The 26,560-nt window shown below is 40.0% G+C and overlaps 2 protein-coding genes across 4 annotated transcripts; both read right to left on the bottom strand.

Annotated features, from left to right (window-relative positions):
• Window positions 1-856: 856 nt before the first annotated feature.
• On the bottom strand, window positions 857-21,317 carry LOC116844350. Of its 3 annotated transcripts, XR_004378069.1 has the most exons (6): window positions 21,018-21,317; window positions 19,750-19,875; window positions 15,931-17,958; window positions 15,417-15,582; window positions 15,006-15,275; window positions 857-12,030 (listed from the first exon to the last, which is right to left on the bottom strand). XR_004378069.1 is itself a non-coding variant. In XM_032815771.1 (5 exons), exons 1-5 carry the CDS (start codon window positions 21,087-21,089, stop codon window positions 15,064-15,066), a joined length of 2,604 nt encoding a protein of 867 aa, XP_032671662.1. In that variant the 5' UTR covers window positions 21,090-21,317; the 3' UTR covers window positions 857-15,063. The 3 variants fall into 3 exon arrangements, 2 of the variants coding, with proteins under 2 accessions (XP_032671662.1, XP_032671663.1); XM_032815771.1 differs by having other exon boundaries at window positions 857-15,275; XM_032815772.1 differs by lacking the exon at window positions 21,018-21,317 and adding an exon at window positions 20,371-20,760 and having other exon boundaries at window positions 857-15,275.
• Window positions 21,318-21,622: 305 nt separating this feature from the next.
• Window positions 21,623-23,005, bottom strand: LOC116844351 (probable oligoribonuclease). Its single transcript, XM_032815773.1, has 5 exons — window positions 22,812-23,005; window positions 22,429-22,499; window positions 22,198-22,359; window positions 21,838-22,058; window positions 21,623-21,758 (listed from the first exon to the last, which is right to left on the bottom strand). The coding sequence occupies exons 1-5, from the start codon at window positions 22,882-22,884 to the stop codon at window positions 21,755-21,757; spliced, it is 531 nt and encodes a 176-aa protein (XP_032671664.1). The 5' UTR covers window positions 22,885-23,005; the 3' UTR covers window positions 21,623-21,754.
• Between the last annotated feature and the right edge of the window lie 3,555 nt (window positions 23,006-26,560).

Below are 26,560 nucleotides of genomic sequence, written 5' to 3' on the forward strand. Positions count from 1 at the left end.
TATATATATATATATATATATATATATATATATATATATATATATATATATATATATATATATGATTTTTATGTGTAGAAATGTTTACTTGCGCTCCAACTATTAGAAGGTGTCTCTGGGTGCGGCCCGTTTAACGCAAGTGCTTCCAAGCGTCTTTTTATACACGGAGTTTAATGATGTCATTATGTAGATAGAATGCTTTGAAGCGTGTAACGGACCCTGCCTCATGAGCACTTATGACATATTGGCAATATTAGCGTACATGTGCACACACACGTACACACACATGTACGAGACGTCGTCACTCTATTGAGTAATTTTATAATTTCTTACTGCCAATCTCGAGTATTTCTTTATTTATGTGGCGCGATTGTATATTTTACACATAAGCCTTAAACAATTGCCCGAGATATATTTATTTATCTCATAGTACGAAGAGGTAATTCTCATATAAGGAAAGTCAGTGTACTGTCGATGTTGTCGCGACGTGACGCGCGATCGTAAGGATTCTGTGTACGAGAACCAGTGTATATAAATTATTAAAATACAATAAGTCACTGCGTACTCTCTACATCTTTCTCATTCAAACTTGTCCGTTTTGTCGCGTAGTTGTTGTCTTAGCGTCTGCATCGGAAATCTTAAGTATGAGATAAACACATTTATTATTTCTTCATACACTATTAAATATAGTATTTTGCGGCGACGCTAGATGAATAAGTGTTAGAAGGTAATTTTGATTATAATTATAATAAACAAGGTATACAGACAAAAGGTTGGAAGGAGGAGAGAAGGAAAGAAAGGTAGGAGGGGCGAGAAGGGGAGAAAGAAAGAAAGAGCAAAGAAGGGTGAGAACATGTGAACATGAAAGATACCATTTATTTATAATTTATAAGAACAAACAAGAGTAAATTTTTACGTAGGAAGGACACTTTGAGTAAAACACATTTACTAACCGTTACAGTGTTCGAACATAAAGAAGGAGAACGAATATAACCAAAAAGACAAATAACCAGCTTTGCCGATCTCCTATAGGCTTCGCTCGAACAGTATATCACGCTCGTAACGCTTTAAACGGCCTATCGGAATTGCTAAACGTCTCTCTCAAAGCGAAAGCACGGTCATCGTGAATACGTGTCTCTTTGCTACTTGACATTCATACGTGTATACATATATCATATTCTTTTATGTATATATTTGTGTGTGTATACATATACATACACATGCACACATATATATATACATGTATTCTAGTGAAAAAAGAAAAGTAACGAACTTCGGAGGGACGCGTTAGAGAGACATGCCTCCTTCTCCCCCACGTAACTTACCCTTCGTCTACATGTAATCTATCGCCAGATGAGCATTTAATAAACTAGTAAAGTACAAACAAGAGTCCCATACGCGCGCAAGAGGATACATTAAGCTCAGGTTTACATACTTACGTCTACGCTCTTTATCTTCTTTTTTTTTTTCTTTTTCTTTCCTTTCTTTTTATGAAAACGTGATCCTTGGTACGCCCAATCACGCGTCACACAAATCGTGCTAGCCACTCTTTCTAATTCGGAGAGAATATCGTCGTCGCGTTTCTCAATGAACCATCTAGCAGAAGCGTTGGCGCGGGGGACGACGCGCCGCGAGAAGTTCACGTCGCACGTGACATTTTCGCCGGGTGTCGGCGAACGATCGTCGCGCGAGCGGCTGAATGTGCAGAGCTGTTGGACGAAACGAGCCACCCTCTGCTTCGTCGATGTAACGCGCGCGCGATCTGTGATGATCGATCGATCGATAGCGGTAATCTCTCGGGGGATCGATCGCGCGCCAGCGCCGACGACACGGAAATACGTATAAAAGTACGTGCGCGTAGAAACAAAAGTCTAAGAGCTCTCCAAGTGGTTCGCGTCGCAGTACATTGGCGCATTTCGATGTAAAATTAAGTTCGCTCCTCGACACTCGACGTGTGTGAAAGAGAGAGAGAGGATAGTAAGAAGTGACGTCCCCTCGTACACTACGTATGCACACACACTCGTGTGTCTCGGAACTCGCGCGGACCTGACAGGTAGTATAGAAAGGGGAATGGAAGGAATGCGCTGTCGACGTGTTTGGTCGACGGTATTTGTCAATTCAGGAGGTAGTCCTTGCTCCTTCGTTTGCCGCCGCTATCGAGCCTGCGTGCAGCGGCGATCATCTACATCTCGCGGTCTCACCGCCGCCGATATCTCCGTTTTATTCCCCAAATGTCGGGGTGGCGCTTTTTCTCTCGTCGACGTCGTCGGAAGAAAAGCACCTGGACCTTGGCGCGGCGCGCTCAAGTCCGTCTCTCGCGTTTAACAAATAGTACATTCTATTTAGAAGAAGGGTAGATTCGCACGTTGTATAAAAGAAGAGTGCATGTAACGAACGACGTCGCTCGTCGCGCCGGCGTGTAGATCTTCGCCGCTGCGCGGGATCAGACAGACCGAAATATAGACGTAGGAATTTCTCTTGTGATCACTCTTGCGCGTACGTGTGTGTACCGCGATTGAGCCCATGTAGAATGGTCCACGTTTCTTTTTTTTTTTTCTTCCTTTCTTTTTTCGTGCTTCTGGGCCTACTACTCTCGGGCCGAGAGCGGCACGGGACGCGCAGGACGCGTGCCGCTCACGGCGCGGAAATGAAACGATATATAGTGTTGTTTGAGCAAGAATCTAAGACATCCCTCTTCCCATTTCAGTTAGCGAGCTAAGTCTACGCGATTGATATTAACGCTTGTTGTGCGTGGGTGCGTGCGTGCCGCTCCGACGTCGTTCGCGGAAGATAGTTGCTTCGCGCGGAGACGTGCGCATGCTCGAGATGTCAAATGGTTTTGATGACCAACGAGGGCGCGTGAACAACGTGGTATTGCTCGTATTAAGTTGACGCGCAGATCGTCTATTAAATTTCACATTAAATTATTATCAATTGTTAAATTATCGAGATTTTCCTTTTTCTAAGGTGAGGCTGAAAAGTAGATGAGGAAAGTATGAGAGTCAATGTATATGAGAGGTAAGTATTTTGTTTGCTACGCTTTACTTTGTGTACGAATCACGTTGTTCATCAATGTTACTTGACAAATGACATGATTTTTTAAATCTCTTGTATGTATGCAAGTATGTGCGTGTATTCGCACAATATTATATTGTGATGTAATATTATTTGTCACGACACATTGAGCTAGAGATGCACGATTCCACGATTCCTTCTTACGTGCATGCTGATCAACAATTCAGCTCATTGCGTAAAATCGCTATCGTACATCGGAAGGTGAACTATGCGGTGAACTGAACTGTCAGCCAACATGCGACAACATAGAATGCATGTGAAAAGGCGTGAAATCGCGCATCATGTTTTTAGCTTTGGACGTGTGTTTGATTTTGGATTCTTTGCGCACGTGCTCGCACGGCCACGCGAAAATCCATCGTGAATAGGCCGCGACATCGGGAAAACGGACAAGAAGGAAAGCACCGAGAGCGAGGGAAGCGTCGATTCTCAACTGAGAAAAGGAACTCTTCCGAGATCTTCGAAGCGGCAGCATCGCGTCACGCATATCGCGATCGGAGAAAACGGATCTCCCGCCCTCCCCTCCCCCTTTCCCCGGTCGATCGAGATTCCGATCGGATTTTTACAGCCTTGTATGTAGCTCAATATAATTTGCCCGCGTCAAGACGAATACGATAGGTACAATATAGTATTATTGACAATCATTACGGTGGATCCTACTGTCAATAGACATACATATATATATGTATTTATATACATATATACATGCATATATATATAAATGTATGTATGTATTTATGTATATATATATATTTATATAATTAGGTACGCTTTGTGCAAGGTAATCGTTGTATGACAAAATGTAGGATAGTGACTTTCACACGTTCGAAAGACAACCGCGCCTTTGAATGATGGCGTTTTATCTTTTGCGACGAGATTAAACGAGAGGATCCGACTCGTGTGTCTCCGATATATATATATATATATAGGTGTGTGTGTGTGTATGTATGTGTGTGTGTGTGATGTATATAAAGGTTTTCTACCACAGCCCATTTAACGATATATCATCCACGTATTATATTATAATAATATTATTACGCTGTTGTAATACGTACGGTTAGCGTCGTACGATCTGTAATATCTCAGTAATATACACTGAAACGTAACACGTAAAAAAATCATTAATTAGTTTTCCTATTCTCGCCTTCCTCGCGTTCTACGCGTCCAACCCGAGAGGAGAGAGAAAGATACTTTCGTATCTCGTTTTCTTCTATTTTTTTTCGTTTTTCAGTTCACTTTTCTTCTACTTTTCGGTAGACACCGCTATCCACATTTCGCGTCGATAGCGCAGACATGCCACGCGAAAAACGGACGATCGTTCGTATATATTGATATCGTATTTTGAAGTATCGCAAATACTCTAGAACGGGACGAAGAGAAAGCGTATGTCCGACACGAGAGTCGAAGTGTCCTCTATTTTTTAATGCATTTTCCACCTTTCTTTTCTTTTAAACCTCATCTCCTTTTTTTTTCTCTCGTTTTTAACTTTGCTTTTGGAGGATTGTCATTTGTTTCGATAATAACGCGCGGTAGATCTCTCAGTTATAAATCACAGCCTAGAAGCATTGAAGTTTCACGGAAAACCTCGAGAGTTCGCACTTAGCAAATCAGCCGATTGTATTAGACGTTATGTTTTACAGTAATCGATATAGACGTACAGAATGAGGCAGACAAAGCGTTACGAAGATTATGCTTCCGGAAGGAAGGGTTTTAGAATAGAATCACAGGAGAGTGTCCGGAGAACTGTGTCGTTCCTAGGAAACAAAAATCGCGATTATTCTCTCGAGTGAATGTTTCTCTCGTGATAAAATTTGTCAGGCCGAGTTCAGCGGTAGATTTTTTTTTTCGCTCTCCTTTCTTTTGGAATTTTCAATAGTCGCGCAAGCCTCTCTGATATTTTTCTATATACGTGCGCATCAGCGAAAACGCATCCACGAGAGCTGAGTAACTTTCGTGGAGTCGACTCGTAACGATTCACATGACACATTCTGCACATGTATATGTCGTACACAGGCGTGTGCAGGACAATTCTTCCTGTATACGCGAGCGTAAGGGCGTTCGATATCGCGCCGACAGGGATTTCTGCGATTTGTGATACGCACAAATATATCGTGTAGCCGCGCGAATAAAAATGCCTTCGTCCGACTGCGAAAGATCACAAGTGGCGAGGAGAAGTAGCGTGATGATGGAAAGAGTGGGCGAGAAGAGCTACTCTATCTGGACAGGACGACAGGAGGACCGAGACCGACGCGTGGAGTTTAGTCGGGTCCGATTTTTCGACGCACAAATGCGATCTCCGTTACTTATGCGAGCGACGATCTGATGAACGCGACGATGAACTCGGACATCGTTTCACGTGTACTCGTCGAACAACCGAAACTCGCTGATACCGTGCCAACTCAGACAGCACAAGATCTCCAGAGAATGTCTTGCAGACGTTCTCAGAACGTCTTTAAGAACGTCCCGTGGAGATTTGTGCTGTTTGGGAACATTTTCGAATCGAGTTAATTGGTGCTCTCCCCTCAGTGACGATTGGAACCAAGAATGCCGGTGAATCAAACACGCCGGATTAATATGCGTACACACGGAATCTCGTGGGTATCTTTTCAGGGGGGAAAGAGAGGGGGAGGAGATGGCAGAGAACGAGCGCGCGCGTTTTTTTCTGATTTTTTTTCGCGATATGTCGAGGTACTGATAAATCCGTCGCCCGAGTCGCCGCGCTTAAAAAAAAAAAAAAAAAGAAACTAATCACAGATGTGTGTGTCGCGGAAGAGGAGGACGATGATAATTTCTCGATAACTATAGCGAGATGACAACGACAATGATAGTGATGATAATGATGATGGTGATAATGATGACGACGACGACGACGACGACGATACAACAATGTTACACGTAGTCGACAGGATTAACGTTGACACACTTACAACATGTCATAATGAAGACACGGAAATCATCCTCGTGGACGTCGATAAGAACGAAGGAAACGGGTCGTTGACTTCTGACCTCTGACCGCGTGTGTCATTTTCGCATCGCTCGATTTCCAGCCAATTTCCATCCGCGAAATTCGTGCTCGCGCTCATTCGTTCGTTCGTTCGTTCGTTCGTTCGTTCGTTCGTTCCTTCCTTCCTTCCTTCCTTCCTTCCTTCCCTCTCGTCTTTCCTTCGCTCTTGCTCCATCGCGCGGAAGTACGATCGCTTTACTCCTTTTTTTTAGTCCTTCACCCATAGAAATCTTACGATTAGACATATAAAAATAACACTTGCGCGCTAACACACACACACACGCGCGCGCGCACATATACACACGCGCGCATACGTACCTGCGGAATCTACCGACAGATTCGTTTTATCGATATACTCGTTATCGGCGCTTTTCACGAGCCACGCGACTGCAAGCCCCGTCGTTCGTTTGCGCGAAAACATCGAGAGAGCCGACGTGGGCTCTTCGCAACGACAGACCTTTCGATACACCTACTAGTCGCTCTTAACGCTACGTTCGAACGCGAGGAAACGAAACGAGAGGACACGTGCGGGGCGATCGACGCTTTCGCTGATCGAGGCGTCCCTACGGGGTAGCCGCGTTTCATCCCCATGTGAGAAGCAACGGAGCTTCCTCTTTCGCGAAGCGCTGAACTGTCGCGCGCTCGTGTTGCCGCGCGTATCAGCACACGATAGCGCGGGACGTTCAAGTCCCGTTCGAGTTACGCTTGAAAGAAACACGCTCGAAACGAAGAGTCCCCCTAATAAGTTCGCACTAAACGTCACAGCTAATAAAATACATTGAAGACATTGATATGTACAGTCGGCGTCGGAGCGGATACGTACGCTTTTCGTGTCGCAAAAGTGCTTCTCCCTTTTCTCTCTCTCTTCTCTCCAATTTATTTCTACATCGATCGAAGGTAGTGATGTAATAGCGTGTCATCGAAACGTTCCGCACGCATACTAATGCACTCGCCAAAAAGGGGATTTCACATGAACGATGCAACGGCAGAAGCGCAGGCAACGCGAGTGTCTATGAGACGCCCTAACGCTCGTATCGGACTATTGAAGATTGCAATCGGATCAGTCAAATAAAGTAAAATTAAGATTTAGATTGTTTGATTGGTCCGACTGCAATCTTCAATCCATAATCTGATACGGGAAAATTAGGGCGTCTTCAGACAGTCTAAAGACAAATCCGAATCTCCGAGCACGTGCACACTCAGTTGCAAAACGATTTTCACACTTTTTCTTCAATGAAGTTGCAGCTCAAGATCGTTATCATTGCGAGCCACAATCGAACAATTTATGCAGCGATTGGCTAACCAATTACTGCGTAAATTCGTTAACAGATTCACAATTGCGACAATTGGAAGCAATTTTATCAGGAAAAAGTGTGAACACCGTTTTGCAACTAAGTCTATATACATTTTCGTGTCACCTGTCACACAAAAAGCGTCTCTCCGATGATTCCAACACCGACTGATACAATCTACGCGGCTATCGGAGAATTTCCAGCTACGACTATTCGGGAAATACGCAAAGGATCTCGCCGTGCGCCGTTCTTTTGGTCACAATCGCGCCACGGAAGTGCACGCGTAAAAAGTCGTGGGACTTAATCTTGCAGAAACGAACGCTTAAACGAACATTGTATCCACCAACGGACAGTAAGAGCCGAGTTGCAGTTTTCATTCGCGTACGCTCAATAAATCTTACGTTGTATCGGCAATGTCGGAATTTTGACTTGAATTAAAGAGCCTTCTGTTCGCAAATTATCGTGACTGAACGTTCAATTGTCGATCGCGATCGATCTCGGTGAGACCACGTCTCGTATCGCGGTTCGTAATGTGTAAAAAAAAGCACACAGCTTGCGTGCACGAGACCCATCGCGCGTCCCGTTCTCATCTAGGTACATTAGATATTATTGTAGCGTAATCGTTGTACAGTATTTCTTTTTTTTTCAATGGTCCGCAAACCGAGCACCTCCGCTCGATCTCGTCGACGAACTCTAGGCCGACCGGCCCCCGTTCGCGTCGCTCTCTCTCTCTCCCTTCTAACGCACATGACACGTCTTGAACGAGGTGATGTGACTTTGCGATTGTCTTTGTTTAATGCGACTCGCGAGCGAAAGAGAGTCGACGGCCTCGTCCGCGAGGAGTTCCCTCTGAGAGACGTGCCGTAAGAGGATCGGATCGCCCCGGCGCACTTAGAACCTTTGACCTTACACTATTAGGTTTTGTCAGGAGCTAATCTGGGCTAAGATTTCGCGATTGAGACGTAATCCTCAATCGTGAGATTTACCTTGGTCTTTGTATTTTCACTTGGTGTCGTATAACCGGCGCGGTCTGTCATTTCGCTTCCCCCAATCACGCGTCGCAGAGAAAAGCCGGGACTTTGATACGAGGAGGAAGATTGATTGAAGGCGAGAACGCGAGGACGGAGAGGATTACAAGTTCGATTCCATCGCTGCGAAGTTAATCTCGTCGGGGCGATCTGATTGTGTCTTACGGTGCGTTTCGCGCGATCAGCGTCACGTCGACGAGTTTAATCGAGGATTTTCAGTGAACCTAACGCGCTAAATCCGTACAAGTGGCATCGTCGCGAGATACAAATACTCAGCGAATAAAAACGGCTTACTATAGTCGCGAGTACGTGTCTCTAACAAGACAAACGGCTAACGATAATCTACGCGCGAGTTGCGTCACTCTTCACCGCTTGCTTTCTTTTTCTGTCTTCGCGTAGGCATACCTAGTCACCTAACTATGTACAGTGGTATGCCATGTAAAATAAGCGGCAATGTGTTGCGAGTAATAAGCCGACCGGCAGGCAAGACAGCATCATTCCTCACAGACGGCCGTGTGAGAGTCGAACGCTTTCGTTTTCGCTTCGCGTATCACGTGGAAGTTACACGCTAAAGTTGCTTAATTATCGACCCTGATGAATTCGCGGCGGGGATCGAAACCGACGTAATCTCTCCGGCGCCGTGGACGAGCGAGGTCAGGGACCATGTTTCGTCGCGTCTCGTTCCTTTCACGAGTGCACGGCAGTTTCGCGCGATTGTTATCGCCCTCACGCGACGCCGGATCTACGTACGAAAATCAGCGATCTCGATCCCCGGATTAACGCAACACTACAAACGAGAGAAGTAACAACGAACAACACGACGGAAGGAATTGCTCGTGGCAGGGAAGTGCGTGACGTCGAATTTCGCAGTTATAATCGCCTCTAACGTCGCCCAAACGATCAGGAAGCTTCGTGACCTGAGCTTGCTCGCGCGCTACTTTGTAATCGTATCTAGGGCCGATAATGCGCGATCTGATGAACCGTCGATTCGCAAATCCTCGCGGACTACGCTACGTTCTATCTATTGCGCTCTACTTTGTTCGGTTAGACGCGATTTCCGACACGATCGGAAAAATAAGTGCGGTTGTCGACCGATCACAGAGCTCAGACGTTAACTCTGCAATAATGCCTCGGTTTTTCCTCTTTGGACAGAGATTGCAGAGAGAAAGAAAGAAGAAAGATAAAGAGAGAGAGAAAGAGAGAAAAGAGAATGAATAAGAGAGAAAAACCGAGGGAGAGAAACAAAGAGAGATTCACATATCATCCCTTAGCTTATCTAAGAAGCTCTCGATATATTCTCCTATATATTCGGTCAGCGATCGCGCAGAGTCGCGTGCGACGTACAGGCCAATGGACTTGTTTCCTTTGCTATCAAAGCGCGGGAATAATTCCTATAACACGCATACATATAAATCTATAATATATCGACACATGTGTATGTGTATGTTGTGTGTAAGTTCACGTTTATTTACTGTATCCCACTTGTATGTATACCGCATTATTTTTCGATAACAGACTCGATGTAATTTGAAGACAATTATTCTCTCCATGAAAATATCAAGATTCTCAAATAAATGTACAATTATTGAACAGAAAAGAGAGGCTTTCTAACAAAACTGCGCTCTCTTCAGAAAAGAAAATAACCAAATCGTATTTTGCGCTTAAATTTGAGTAAACTCCGACAGTGTTTTATACACGCACACATATATATATATATATATATATATATATATATATATATACATATATATATATATATATATATATATATATATATATATATATATATATATATATATATATTCTTAGAGATTTAATAGCAAATATATTCAATTTTGAACATATAGAATTCAGCAACAGTGCGATGAATAATGATCAGCCTTGCAACTCGACTCCAAATTAGCCAGAAATGATCCCTCATTGAAAAATAATACGTTTCAAGTGCGACACACACTGTGTACATTTCGATAACATCATATCTCGACTTTCGTTTCGTAATTATTGCGTTGTCGCTCGCAATGTTTTACCCGTCTATATTTTACACACATTCGTCCTCTATGCCGAATACATATAAGATTATAATACGCGCATAGTCGGCGCACGATGCTCAGTCCGTGCGCCAATCAATAGAAATTGTCATTTCGACACGGCGCTATTTATTCCTGCTTGCTCGATGGAACGAAAGCTTCTTCGGATATTTACACGCTGATCTCTAACTGCTATTGATATCCAAGGTACGGGGTGTTGTGGTGTCAGTGCGAAAAATTCGGGAGTTATGTTAAGCGAACAAATAGTGAACCTACGTATAATAAACGGTAGCCACGCTAAAACATATGATACGATAAATTCGTAGTGAGCAGCATAGCACGAGGCCCCGCGACTTCGGTTTCGCCATACCTAGACTTAATTAATATTAATTAGGCAAGTTTAAGCAGAGGTGTGTTACCTAGCTACTAGGAAGAACAAAAAAATACACCACAGACCGCCGAGTAGTCGACAAGGAGCTCGATGCTATGTGTCGCCCGACTAGTAGTTAACACATAAAACATCTTTATATCATTTAGTAACAATACAATTAAAGTAAAAACACTAAATAATCACATAAATTAATTACACAAGATCACGTACGGACACGCACGTGGAAAAACTGAACATAGACTCAACTAACTCAATAATTAAAAAAAAAACAGAATTCGATAAAAAGAAAAAAATTAGAAAGGTAACAAACTCGTTAAAATTTTCCCTTTAAATATTAGTCAACAAATCTCAGTTTTCAGTGTATAAATACTGATCGTTCACGAAAGCTCCTGTCACTTTACAACTGTCAAAGCCACGACCAAACGATCAGTGGTCGCATTGATCAACCATGCGTTCGTACGTAGTTTACAAACGAGAATCGCGAACTGACGCGAGTCACGCGCACCGCGAGAAGACGTCGGCAAAAAGGAACAATTAGAAAAGTAACTCACACACGCAATATTGCACTATTGCACCAGCGACGACAGCTTCGTGAACGTGTTGCTCGTGCGATTAGAAACACCGCTATCGACTAAATACGCTAGCTCTTCGTAAGCGGCTCAGAAATACTTTCACGACATCTATCATAACGGAGGAGATTCGCGACCGCTACGATGATAGAGAGAGAGAGATATGAATTTCGATACCATGTATCCAAAATTCGTATTATGGCGAGCGCCCGCTCGCGGAAGGGTACGCGTTCATCCGAAAGCTTCGCCTTAAGTTTCTCTCTATAGTACACGTAACACGATAATGATAGTTTAGGAGTCTCACGCTTCTCGAACATTGGTCAGTTGCTTCCATATTTTCGGCCGCATTGTGTTACGATACCGCTTGTTCTCCTATTTACACATATAACGCACGCGCGGCACACTTAATATCTAAATACGGCTTCGCTGCGCGACGCGCACATATGTACATACATACATACGCAAACACATACGATACGCAGCGTGTCCTTGACGAACGGCAACTTCTTTCTAATAAGCTCGTAAGCACATAAATTTCCTTCTTTTCTCTCTTTCTTTTCCGTTCTGTCTCTCTCTTTTTCTCTATAGTTCCCTAAGATGATTTGGAAATAAGCTCTTCAATTGTCACTCTTTCTTGCAGCAAATATCTGGAAATAGACGATCGATAAATTTACGATTTGTCAAGTTGAGTGTGCACGTCGAAATAACTAGTCCTTGATGAGAGCTGATACATGACAAGACTGCTGATACATTTCGATAATTGAGAACGTTCCACGTTCCTTCGAATGCAGTTCTTTGGATAATTGCAAATCGTGAGAAGTGAGAGTGCCGTTTGTCAAAGACAGCCACACATACATATATCGCATCTGCCACTTGGAACAGGATTAACCAATGCAAATCTGATGGCTTCGAAGTATAAGAGAGAATACGTTTTGTCACACTTTCACGTTCATGCTTGTGTAATAACAACAAGAGTGTAGTAAGTTCGTTATAGTCGTTATAATCGTGAAGTATGGCTCAAATATATCTCTCTACTTAGAGTGCTAACTGCAGACTTACTCCACTCTTGCCTCGCATCTTTCAACGCTTGCTTCGCATGATCTCAGTCATGCTAGAATCACATTGTGATTTCGCTCCTATTTCGTAGCCACAGTATTTGGTTATCCTTTATAGTTTCAATATATTGATATGTGTGTGCATGTTGTGTGTGTATGTGTGTACGTGTGCACGCGCGCGGGTGTATGATGTATGTATGTATGTATGTATGTATGTATGTATGTATTTATTTGTGTTGGGTGTGTGTGTGTATGCGTGCGCATGTACATTTAAGTATTGAATATATATCACATGCAATTTAAACGGGATTGTCAAACACATATCTATGCTGTGTTTTCACATCTGAGGATGCAGCACTATGATAATAGTGTGTTTATAACACACTTTGTGTCCTTCCCGTGAAAGAGAGAAATGAATGATAATTGAGTGATCTTGCGTTATGAATTGTATCTTTATTCAAAACAGGAAAAAGCCAGATTTATGATAGGATATAATTAAAAGCTCTTATTCGCTCCCGAAAAATTTTTTGATAAGTTATTTTTTTTTTCATGAAGATTGAAGTTTACGCATTATCAAGTTATGAAAGAAGGAAGCTTCAGTCATTCGTCTAAAAACATGGATTCAAAACTATGTGCGCCTAAGAAAAAAACAAGTACTTCAATTTTCGACAAGTACGCAATGAAATTTCATAATTAAAAAAATAGAAGTCGAAAAAAAGCACGACGTATGACTTGACGCGTGCGCGAAAATTATTTCGTCATTCCAGTAAAAATTAAATGATACAAAATCTTCGTCGTTAATTAATATCCACTGAAACACGTTGCGAGAATGTCAACATGTAAATGAATGTTACGTACACATGTATAGAAATGAGTGTGGTCTTAATGTCATTGTGCGTATACTTGTCGATGTAATGCAGTCACACTTCGCGTATGTGCGTGTCATGTATGTATCTTTTGTATTCGTGAGAGTAAGAATACATCCGAAACGATGTCGGTAACGAAAGGTTTAGTAAGAGAAAACGGGGCACACTTGAACACCGCGAGACAAATTTGAAAAAATTTTCAAATATCGTGCACAAGCTTCTCCCGAGTATATTGCTTCTTTGATTGATCCTTTAAACTTAATCTACAATGTGTTCTTTACTTCCTCTTACTGTTCGTTACTTTCTCTTTATCTCTTTCTGACTCAAACCCGAAAACTTGACCTACAATGTGTCTTTTTGCTTCCTGTCTCTTGTTCTATATCCTTTTCTGGCTTATGGCATAAGATGTACATTAGAAGAAGATAAAGAAAAAGAAATAGGAAACAAAGAGTACATTGTAAATCAAGCTTCAAGCCTGATCTACAATATGTTCTTTGCGTTCTGTTTCTTGTCTTTTATCTTTTTCTGGCTTAAAGCTTAAGGTTTGAGTCATAAAGAGATAAAGAGAAGCAAAGAGCATATTGTAGATCAGACTTAAGTCTTAAGTTTTTTGTTCTTTAAAAGAACAAAAACAAGCAGAGTACATTAGTAGATTAGACTTTAACGTCTGTTACATCTACTGAGACCCTCTACTGAGATGATATCCCTCTTGAGAAGCACAAAGAACGTCGAACATTTGATATCGTATGATTCCTCTCGGCGCGAGATATTTAAGTCGTTTGTCAAAAATGCACTCTACTGTTTTAGTGCGCCCTGCTCTTTTCTCCCGCTATCAACATTTCAATATATATATATACATGTAAATGTAAAGCTCGCGTTGCATGCGACTTAATTGGCATGGCACTTATACCTCACGAGATATTCAAGTTCTAAGACATCTACTACCACATAATGGGTCACACATTCAAGGAAGGCCACATTGAGCTAATCTAACGAGTTACTGCCGAACGTCTTGAACGAGTATATCGGCTTAGTATTTTGCCTATCTATCTCGTTTAACTTAAGATACGTGTACAAACGAATAATTGTACGAAGAACGATATCTCTAAAAGGATGTAATACCATCTGAGCAATCTCGTTCTTGTTGCGAGTTAATGAGTCGACGATTTCAAAGCTAGCGGCTGCTCACCGGTTTAAACACGATCGATACCGCTCCGAGTTTATCTCCAACAAGTGTCAAAGAAAAGGCAACATTCTCCCACTTTTTCTTCTTTTTTGACACATGTGATAGAGATAAACGACAAAGGATGGGCAGTCTAGCGAAACTCTCTCGCATCTAAATCGGTGTTTTCGAAAAGCTAAATCGGTTACACCGCCGATAAGCGTTAAAATACGTACAGTAGAAAACTATGGAATTATTAATAACCTGTAAAAAGTTGCGCACATTCCACGTTTCTGAGTTTTATGCTTTAGTTTTTTTTTTTCTTGTGTATGTGTGTGTCTGTGTATTTGTTGTGTGCGTGGTGGATGTGTATCCTTTATTTCGCACGTAGCGATTCTTATCGCGAGTATCGCGAGTGAAAGTTTTGAATTTAATGGGCGGCATTTTGTTTCAACGGTTAAAACAACAATCACGTAAACACCAGCAAGTGCTTCTCATGAACGTAATGCTATACGTAAGTAAAAAGCTGCTGGACTCGCCTCACTCTTTTCTAGCGCTTCAAGATGAGCGATACCAAGTGAACTCGGCGCAATTTTGCTAGGTATTGCTTGAATAATCGTTGATACCGTCTTTCGGTTGACTTTCGCTCTGTCTTATTTCGAGTACCGGATCCTTGGAAGTCTCGACGACCTTCTTTTCCACGTCTAAGTCATAAAGTAGCGTGGCCTGGAGCGCATTATACATACCGGTCCGCGCGTATCGCGATGCCTTCGTCAATGCGTGCACACTCCCAGCCAAAGTCAAAATATCTAAACACACAGATACATATACATTATAAACATCACGAGGTAACGATGTGATATCAAGCTTACAATTGTACTAAAATGACTGAGCTACGAATAATTAATGATTCATTTATACGCAAATTCAACGTCAGTCGCGACACTCACCATTGTCGTCATACGCTAAAATGCAATGTGGATTCTCTTTTTGACGTTTGATAGCATTCGCGATCTCTTGCTTGCGACAATCTTGAACGAACTTGATAGCTTCCAGCCAATGTTCCATAGCTTTGTGCACACGTTGATTCATCGTGGTCCCGCGTAAACGTTCCATCTGTTGTACACAATAACAAAATATCAAGTGAAAAGTTGCACATGTATACGCAAATCATATATAGGATGCAATCGCAAACTCGCGGTACAACCATGCGAGAAAAGTAAAAGAAATAGAATAAAAAAAATATAAGACAGAAAATTAGAAAGATAGAGACCAATAAAATAAAAATAAAGAAATGTACAAGAAATGATTTCCTTATACGAAACTTTTTCATGAGCTGTTCCATTCCATTCGCTCCGTGTACAAAATATAGCAAAGTTAAACGATAAAGCAGATCAATTTATAATGCATAGCCTATGTAGTACAGGTAGAAGCGTATTTTCGCAGATACTATTATTTATTCACCTTCGCTATCAATGTGATAACACGAGCGTGCTCTCTCAAATAATCGATCACCAAACGATCCACTCTCGATGGATTTCCTTGAGGACGTGGGATAGGTATGTTATTTGCGCTGGTCACTCGTTTTCCCGGGAAGTGTGCTGCCAATCCGGCCTCACACTTCTTGCGCTCCTTCTCCAGTTGCTTGAATTGCTCGTACGTTTGCTCGAGATTAAAATGCAATATACTCGAAGGACCGGTCTTTCTAGCTGCGCTACTGGCACTGTTTCTGAAACTCAGACTTCCTCCATAAAGCGTAGAGAATAGCCGTGGTACAGGATGAAGCGGGACAGGGACAGGAACCGGCATCACCGACGGGAATCCTCCCGATCTTACGGTGCTTGCGCCCGAAATCATTCTCGAGTTGAAGATGATATCCGGCGGCGGCATCCCAGGGGGAATGCTCTGTATCTTCGATATATGATGTTGCTTCATAATGTGACTGAAGGCTGCGTCTTTGTCCAAGGTGGATCCTGCGATGCGATCGGTCAGGTGACTTGCCGAAGGGAAGGCCATTTCTTTAGTCAGATCAAACCCGTCCAGCTTGTACGCGTTTAGCTTAGGCTGCTTCAAATCGTTGTGATAGAAAGTCGAATTTTGTGGCAATATCTTGAGAGTGTCGCCGCCACTGCTGGCAGTGTATTGTTGATAACTGTGACAGCCGTACTTAGCCATAGGCTGATACAAATTACGCGAGCTTATGTTCTTCGGGAATCCTATCGGTGAATACGTTTTAGTTTCGACAGACTTTGATTTTGGGCTGATCATCTTCAGTAAATTATTATCAATTCTACAGTCGCTAGAGAGGCAGACGTTCTCGTTCGTGTCTAGGTTATTAGCCGAGGATGCGATAAAATTATTTGTACCAGGGGGATAGTAATCGATTAAAGTTTTGTAATCTTGGTCCACAGCTTGATCCAATTTGTAGCTACTACGAGCTTGCGGCTGCAAGAACTGAATCGCCTGTTCGTTGGGTATGCTGCTAATACTCGTCATATTTAATCTAGCGCTGTCGTGAGCGTCCTTCGCGAAGTCGCCAATGTCATTACGTTGTATACTACTACCAAAACAGGAGTTCAGACTCGTCGTGTCGGCGGGCGAGAAATGCTGTAACGGCGAGGTCGACAGAAAAACGGATTCGGCGTTTAAATCAGTCATCGCCGAGCTCGGCCTGTACCCGAGACCCTGAGCGCTGTTACCGCTGATACTGTACATATCGTGCATGCTCACCATAGGCTGACTGCCATACGAATTGGACGACGCGCAACTTTGCCTCATGCTGGAATTGTGATACTCCAGCTCGTTCACAGGAACCGTCGAGTTCGGCGAGTCCAGGGCGAGAGTTAGCGCCACGTTGAAATTAAGATCAGGTTTAACGCAGCTCGGAATTCTCGAGTAATTCCCCATTAACTCACTCCTGCTGCAGCCCATCGAAGATGTCAGTAAGGGCTCTGTCCAGCCGCCGGACTGTTTACTGTAATTCACCTCGCTCGTTGTCGTGGTCGTCAGCAGATCGTTACATAGTGGCATGTTGCTTCCATTCGTATACATATGTCCCTCGTTCGAATGTGCGATATGTGATCGCGTGTTGGACGAATACGCGTTCGAAGGGAGCTCATTGCCACAGGCGTTACTTTGCTCCGTCGACTGCCCTATGCGTGCGTTCAGACTCAGTATATTAAAATCACTACAAAGATTGCTTGTACGATGGTACTCGCTCTTAACGTTGTTGTAGGTATTGTTTACTAATTTGCCGCTCGGATAACGAGCTTCTAAGTGATCTACGACATCAGTCAAATAACTGTCCAGACTGTCTCCGATTTGATTGGGGTAAGAATTAACAAACTCAGCAGTTTGGTAATGAGTATGCCCGCTGTTGTAGTTGTTACGAAAGGTATCGATGGTCATGGAATCTTCATCGAGAATCTTTGATACCAGGTCGTTAACCATTGGATTATTTAAATCCTGACTATCCTCGTCCTCGATATTCATCTAAATAAAAAGATTTTAGTGCTTGAGAGCTCAACAATACTGGACAATTTGTTACAGCAGCAATATTATACACAGTTAGTTGTGTACAGATTGTAATGCTTTTTTTGGACAAATTTATACATTACAATATTTACAGTTTTGCTTACATATTACTTTTGTGCATCTCATATTTCAAAGTTTTACAAAGTTTTACTAAATCTCTCAATAGGCCTATTCCTTTTAGCTGAACTAGTGTTGCACTGGAACTTTTTTCCTTTTTCCTACATAATTAGGACTATATGCTTTCAGTATAATGACAAAAAGTGTAATTTACTCCAGCTAAGAAGAACAGACCTAATACTCAAGCTCGTGTACAAATCACAATCTCATTAAGGAACACTATCCTCTAGTAAATCAGTATTTTATTAATAAAATCGCTTAAAACAAAAAAAAATTTTGCAACAATGTTAGTGAGATAAAACTTGTAAATGTCATAATATGTAATAGTTTTTTTAAGTTACCAAATATTTGAAAAATGACAAAATAAAAATTGTAAAATACTGATTTGATGTTAATACCAATTGTAAGAAAAAAAAAATGAACATATACTTACATATTATGTACCTATTATTATGTTTTATGATTATAGATGTTATGTTAAAATGAATAAACATATATATATAGAAATAATATAACTATATATATATATATATATATATATATATATATATATATATATATATATATTGTATGTGTGTGTGTGCGCGTGTGTATAGAAATGACATTATGAAAGTTATTTAAGATCTGGTACTAACTTATCATTTACATGATGTTAGTTAGAACCCGTAATGCTACAAATGCTTCAAAATGTTGAAAAAACTAATCAAATTGATTTATTTCACATTTAAAACATTGAAAATGTCAAGTAAACTTTGCCTATTGCCATAGGCTTGTTCTTTTTCAAAGAAGTTCTTGAACTAGTGTACATTGGTACAATAAGTTAGAGTGAAACAAAATATACTTGTTTCACTCCAGTTTATTGCAAAAATTCAGGAAGTTACTAAAAAAAGAACAAATCTCATATATTCACTCATATAGTCTACATATTTCACAAATATTTTCATTGGAATATTGAAATTTTCCTTCAAACTGATAGTAAATTTGTATACTTTACTAAAACACATACTTAAATATCCATTTCTTTATTATAATATTTTTCTAAATCTGTATCTGTATCTTGCGTACAAATATGTAAAATTTGAAGAAATTTGTTCTATTATAGATTTTGCATATACTTACATACTACAAATTTATAATATCTTAATGACAATATGCTAAAGATTATCGAAATTTCTGTTACATATTGCTAGTCTAATCAACTCTTGTATCATGTATACTAAATTTATCTTATGTTTGATCTCAAGTGTTTCAATCTCCTTAAATTCATGTGTTCATAAACTTGTCCAAAAAAGAAGGATCTCATCCTTCACGTCAACTGGGTTTCAAAACAATTTGAACATTCTTTTTACAATGCAATGCAAGTTTGATCTTATGGGAGAGCTTGTTTCTGATTAATTGTCAAATGTTAAATTCTTTCATTGGACTATTGGCAGCATTTCAAGCTGCATTGAAGAAAAATTGTTCAAACCATTTTAAAACTCAATACATGCTGTTGCATGTATATCTAGTGTAAGTAAATCTATAATAGAACAAATTTCTTCAAATTTGACATATTTGTATGCAAGATACAGATTTAGAAAAATATGCATTGTAAAGTTAGCCCAAAGTCCATGAAGCACTTGTGTTACTTACATTTCTCTTTGTGCCGCAACCCGTTAAGTCGTAGCTCCAGTGATTGTACTCCGAACCATGCAAGTCCCTTGAGTGTATCTTCCGTGGTACATCCAACATATTGGTGCTATGTTCGATCTCGTTATTCTGCACAGAGAACAATTGTCGATGTAGAATTTTTGGGCAAGTATAGCAATGCATGAGACAACGATACATAGCAATTTAGTGTCGTATAACCGAGACAACCAGCGATTAACTAAACCGCGAATATCACGACTGTCGGCGCCGAAAGAAAGCCTTTGAACACATTGAGTATCGTCTGTTTGGCGACAATTATTATCGAAAGTGTATTCGAGCATTTTTGTATGAAACAGCATTAAATCTATCGACAAGTGTTTTCGAACGGCGGGAGTCCAAAGGTAACAGTCGATTTGTCACACGAAAATACCAGGCGACGCGAACGACGAAATGCGACGTGCGACGCATGCACCGATGAAGTAACTTCAATAACGAATCGAACAAAAAACCCAAAGCTATCGCGTTGTCACGGTCGCGGCTGTGCCTGCGGCAAATCTGATACACTGTTCGAATACACCCGCATGTCGATCGAGACGAGTATGAAGACTGGCGTGGGCAATATACCGTCACTATTTGCATTCTCGCAGACGTATGCGAGAGATACATGAAGCATGATTTCTCGCATTCGTGTTTTCTCGCGTTCACTCGCTTCGTGCGGCTTCAAACAAACGCGGATCGCACCCTACTCCCTTCTTTCTCGGGTTTACGACACAAGAATTCTGCTCGCGTTAGCCCGCACTTTCTGCACTCCCACGCACTTTTTCTCCTCGCAGTGTGTACACAGCAGATAAAAAAGATATTTGCACAAGCGTCACTACTTTTTTTGGTGACAATTTTGTGTGAAAAGAAACGTTGCCAAGTAAAAATTCTTCTCTTGGATGCGCCGCACACATGGAAATAATATTTCCCGGTAAAACATTTTGTCGCAATATTTCTCTTTCCCGAGAGAAATAATTTCGAGAAGACATTCGGCGAATTGTATAACTACTTTCTGAACTCACTGTACCTGCGTCGTTTGTGGTGCAGAGGGTGTATCATAGTGCAGATGAGTAGAAGGCACCCAATTTTGATGTAACGTTTAACAAAATGCCAGCCAAGAGAGAGAAAACTTCGTTGTCTCTCGAGCTGACTCGAGAGAAAAGAGAGTGAGAGACAATGAGGAAGGAAGCAGGAAGGAAGAGAAAGAGAAGGAAACTAAGAGAACGTCTTACCTTGCAAACGACGGCGAAAGCATTGTCGCCAAGAATCGCGGATGCTTGATTATACACCTTGGACAGAGCCATTCGTTAAAAAAGCAGGTCGACGGTCACTGTCACTACCATCGCCGATAGCACCGTCGCTACTCGCCATCACCTTATCGCGACGATCAGTTGCAATCGCCCTTCTCGACTAGTCCCGATTGTGATTCCCGGCTACGTTTCCACCGTCGTCCACCACTATCGTTCGTTATTCACACCCGCTGCACACTATTCACACTGCTCACCGACACCCCACTGACCCACATGAATCTCATCTGAGTGTTCGAAACTTTCACTGTAGATAACACATGGCGAAATCGCATTTATCGACCGTCGCTTGTAAAGCATGTATTGGAGAAACAGAAATGCCTAACGTTTGTACCATCTGACTAAATATTTTACATATAAATCGTCCAACTTTTTAATTAAAATTTGTTCGAAATTTCAGCTTTTTTTATATAAATTACAGTTGAATTTCATGTACCTTTTTCAAAATAATCAAACAACATAATTCAAATCCTTTTATACCAATAATTTTCAGGTGTTTTGTCAAATTTATTATTAATCTTTGTTATTATCTTAAAAACATATATTTCTTATAATAATGAAGCTCATTTATACTATCTCTTACATCATGCATAGCTCTGTGATTATATTCTTTTTTTGGAGCTGCTCTATATATATCTGAATTCCACCTTCTGAAACAACCATTATCTACATAAATATAATTTGATAAATTACATCATAAAGGATTTACACTGATGTATGGATTATGATATAAATAACTATATACCTTGCTAATTCTCTGATTGTGCTAACATCAATGATTCTGTAATGTAAATAATCGTCAACTAATGGCATATATTTTTTTAGGAACATACGATCTATGTGAACTGAATTTCCTGCTAAAGGGCACATTTTATAAGGAATATGATTTTTCAGATATTGTAACATTATTTCCTTAGCCTCATTTAACATGATTTTACTTGACTGACAAGCAGCAACTAAACCAGTCTGAAATTAAAATTTTAATTAATTTAATAACATTCACATTACATACATGTATGTGTGTATATATATATATATATATATACACACATAAAATATTGCAACACTTCTATAAAATATACTGTTTAAAAAAAAATACAATTACCTTTTCATGTTGCACTTTGCACCAGTCTGTCATGTTTTCTAAGACTTCCTCTGGTTGATATATTACTATGCTTAAGTAATCATTCTTTGATACTAAATTCTCATCAGTTATTAAACAAGCAATTTCCAAAATATGACTGTTTTCTACATCTAGTCCTGTCATCTAAAAGATAAAATTGTTTCCGACTTTTTCCTCTATTGTTGGATCATTAGAAAATTCATAATTATATACCTCCATATCCAACCAGACCATATGTTTGTCTTTATTATCGTTTGGTATTGTCGATGAAGCTATCGCACGATCTATGTTAAAACACAAATATCCTTTGAGTATTATATAAATCTTGACTGACACAAGTTTACCTTACACAAAGCTGATAGATACATAAATAAGATATTTCAAGCCTCATAATCTGTTTTTATTTTCCTTTTTATTTAAAATTCACATATTATATCAATTTTACAATAATTTATAAATTATAAATCTGGAATAAATGTTGATTTAAACAGAAAATATATGAATAAGATATAGTGAATCTCGTGATCTTGATTTTTACGTAATCTTGGGTTTTACTTAACATATATTTTTTTATCATTTATACAATAATCAATTACCATTACGTAAAAAGTGCTGGGTTCCGCGATATAGATATTTAAAAAGATATTGAACACTTCGTGTAATATTCATATCGGTTTTCTTTAATTTTAACCTTATCGTACACACGTTGCAAATATACAAAAACAAAATTCGGAGGAACTGCCCTCTATCCAATACAGTGTGTGAAACAAATGGTCTGTTTTTTTCGATTGCACAACTGAACTGGGCCCTTAGGGTGCCTCCCCATGCAGCGTAACTTGCGTAAGCGTAATGGCTCCTGCACACAGGACGCGGTAATGCTTGCCGCGCGGCGGAAGTTCGCGCAATAGCCAATCAATATGCTGCTTTCCGTAATAATCTTCTAGCTCTTACGGAAAAACAACATATTGATTGGCTGTCGCGCGAACTTCCGCCGCGCGGCAAGCATTACCGCGTCCTATGTGCAGGAGCCATAACCTGCGTAATATAGCAATTTACTAGAAGTTACGCCATTTTGCAAGTCGACATTCAATACCTATGGCGCGTATTTCGTTAAATTCGCGTAAAGCGTAAATAATAACTTCCTGAAGCTAATCAATAAAAGATCAGGTTTTCTATTGTACAATGCAACAGAAATACTAAGTTGATTCTCGATTGGTTATTATTCTTTAGGCGTATTGTTAAATACGCGCCATGGGGATAAAGTACTTTACATGTAAGAATGTGTGAAAACGTTATGTGTGTAGCTGTACGATAAGGTTAAGATAGTAATTAATAACAACGTTGCCTACTGAAATGTGAAGATAGGGAAAATAATTTATTACTTTTGTTATATATTTAGTCCCTTTACTCTAAGAAAAACTGAATTTTTTAACTCTTTACTAGACTGTGTAAAATATATGTGACTCATTTTCTGACAGTTCGTAAAGGAGTGACATGCAGATTGATACACAAATGATTGGAAAATGTAATATATTTATGTTTCTGCGTTTTTAAAAAGGCGATACCAAAAATAAAAATGTAATCCCTCCATTATTACGAAGAACCGATTGGGATTGGTCGATTTCTTTACGCTTATGATTTAAGTTCTTACGGAATTTTGTGTGTGATGGTTTTAAATTAGAGTGAGAAAAAATATACTTGTCTCAATCTAACTTATTGCACCAGGGCCCTTATTCTTGAAATAGTTGCGTATACGTAAGTTTTACTGCGCAGCTGTTTTATGGTATGATTAAACCTGCGCAGTAAAACTTACGTATACGCAACTATTTCAAGAATAAGAGTGCCTCCCCATGCGGCGTAACTTGCGTAAGCATAACTTGCGCCAACCAATCACATCATCTCATTTAAGTACCAGTTTCCGCCTAGTTATTTTGTGCTCTTTACGCTATTTTCGTTACGCCAAATCTAATTTTTGGCTGTATTAGTAAGCGTATCTTTTAGTGTCGTTTGAACTAAAAGGTGTGATGAAGTGGATATTGTCACATATAAAAAGTTTTGCAAAGCAATAATAAGAAATGGATAAGGATCAAATCAGGGTTGTATTCAATCAATACAATACGTTTTGTTGATGAGTGTTATACCAGCTTAATATACCGTTGTTTGTATATATCGTCAATATTAAGATTATCTAATAGAAAGTTACTATTTAGTACGCGTATTAAGTGCACGATGTAAACCAAGCCAATAATTTAAAGTTTATCTCAAATATTCTTTACGATCGTTTCATTGGGTACGTTCAGCGAACTCAAGTTGCACAACAGTTGAGCAATTTGTCAATGGACGCGTTCAACGGAGAAAGCAATCAGTGAGCAATCAACGATTATTGGTTCTTACTGTTAGATCCCTAAATCTAGATCAATTATATTAACGAATTGCTCAACTGTTGTGCAACTGTTCAGTTCGCTGAACGCATCCAATGTAATTGGTCTAGATTTAGGGATCTAACAGTAAGAACCAATAATCGCTCAGTGAGCAATCTGTGATTATTGGTTTTTACTGTTAGATCCCTAAATCTAGACCATTACATTGACGAATTGCTCAACTGTTGTGCAACTACTGAGTTGCTGGACGCACCCATTGGCGAACCCAAATGTAAGATATATTTAAAACAACGGAAAATATGAATCAGATTATATGAATACCAGCTTATAATTAATAAATACAAAATTAGTTTTTGTAAAAAAAGTAATTTATTTATTCATTCATTTTAATATTTTCAAATACACACTACTCAATAAAAATATAATAAAATATACTTGAATAATACAAATGTATGGCTCTTTATTATCAAATAATGGATGCTTTTCATTTAATAACACAAGTTGTCACAAGCATCATCCTTAGTTACTACATATCTTAGTTACTCATTGAATATGAAACAAAGACAGAATGATGCTTGTGTCGACTTGTGTTATTAAATGAAAAGCACTCGCATATATAGTGCGGGTAAAGTTCATGAAAATATGAAATGTGCAGATGACGCATTATGGCTCTCGCAGACCAGCGCGATTTGCAACGCGACACGTGATGTGCGATGCGCGATATCCAATGAGCATATAGCTTTTCCGGAATACCAATACGTTCATTAGATCGCTCGTTGCATATCGTGTGTCGCGTCGCGCATCGCACTGGTCTGCGAGAGCCATTAGTTCTGATCTACAATAAGTGTAGTAAGCTTTCAGCCTTAAGGAATTGATCAATCACAGTGAAATTATAGAGAAATAATCAATTATGATTGGTTAATTTCTTATGACTTAAAGCTTACTACACCTATTGTAGATCGGGACTTAAACAATCATCTGTAAAGGTCGTTCTACATTAATTGCAACCCGATCGCAAGCAAACACAATTCTTATTGCGACAGCTAATCAGAAGCATCAATGGTGTTATTGACGCTTCTGATTGGCTGTCGCAACAAGAGTTGCAATCAACTTGCAATTAATGTAGAACAACCTTTAGACGCAGCGTCGCAGAAACTATAAAAATCGTTCGTAAATGGCGTTGAGATATTAAATTACTGGAAGCTATATGTTGAAGGAAGGAAAGATAAAGATCGTTCTACATTAATCGCAAGGTTGCAAGAAAATTGAACAATCATAGTTACTAGAGAATCTCAAGTAAAGAGAATCGCCAACTTGGCCAAGTAACCAGCTGATTGGCTAGCATAAATATATACGGATTTAGGTATTGCGACGCCAATGCAGACAAATCTTATATGTGTATATATATATGGTTTTGCATCGGCGTCGCATATCCAAATCCGTACATATTTATGCCAGCCAATCGCAAAGTAGCTGGTCATATAACCAAGGCTGCGTTCCGAAATTTACTGTCAGTACTGAAATTCTATAGTTTATGTCACGTATACTATAGAATTTCAGTACTGACAGTGAATTTCGGAACGCAGCCGAAGTTGGCGATTCTCTCTACTAGAAGGTTCTCTATCGATTACCCTTCGATCGCAAAGGAAATGATCAACTATGATTAGTCAATTTTCTTGCAACCTTGAGATTTGCGGCTAATGTAGGACAACCCTAATAAAGGGAATAACGTATATAACCAAACAATTAATTTCTTCATTTAGAAATTGATCATATTTGTAGTAATATCTATTAAAAACTAATTTCTTTAAATCATATTTATCCATAGTCAGCTATTTAGCTGTTTCTAAAAAATTGTATTTAACAATTAATTTAACAGAGAGAGAGAGAGAGAGAGAGAAAGAAAGAGAGAGAGAGAGAGAGAGAGAGAGAGAGAGAGAGAGAGAGAGAGAGAGAGAGAGAGA

The sequence above is a fragment of the Odontomachus brunneus genome, unplaced genomic scaffold, assembly GCF_010583005.1.
Source record: "Odontomachus brunneus isolate Ranch 3 - 2012 unplaced genomic scaffold, Obru_v1 Obru_scaffold_041, whole genome shotgun sequence".
NCBI classification, from domain to species: domain Eukaryota; kingdom Metazoa; phylum Arthropoda; class Insecta; order Hymenoptera; family Formicidae; genus Odontomachus; species Odontomachus brunneus.

Bases quoted from the DNA above. Each gene is read 5' to 3' on its own strand.
- LOC116844350 (XM_032815771.1), bottom strand. From the start codon at position 21,089: ATGGCTCTGTCCAAGGTGTATAATCAAGCATCCGCGATTCTTGGCGAC. The intron at 19,876-21,017 runs GTAAGACGTTCT...TTCTCTGTGCAG, and splicing joins CTTTCGCCGTCGTTTGCAAG to AATAACGAGATCGAACATAG. The intron at 17,959-19,749 runs GTAAGTAACACA...CTTTTTATTTAG, and splicing joins GTTGCGGCACAAAGAGAAAT to ATGAATATCGAGGACGAGGA.
- LOC116844351 (XM_032815773.1), bottom strand. From the start codon at position 22,884: ATGAATATTACACGAAGTGTTCAATATCTTTTTAAATATCTATATCGC. The intron at 22,500-22,811 runs GTAATTGATTAT...GTTTTAACATAG, and splicing joins CCAGCACTTTTTACGTAATG to ATCGTGCGATAGCTTCATCG. The intron at 22,360-22,428 runs GTATATAATTAT...TTTATCTTTTAG, and splicing joins TGGTCTGGTTGGATATGGAG to ATGACAGGACTAGATGTAGA.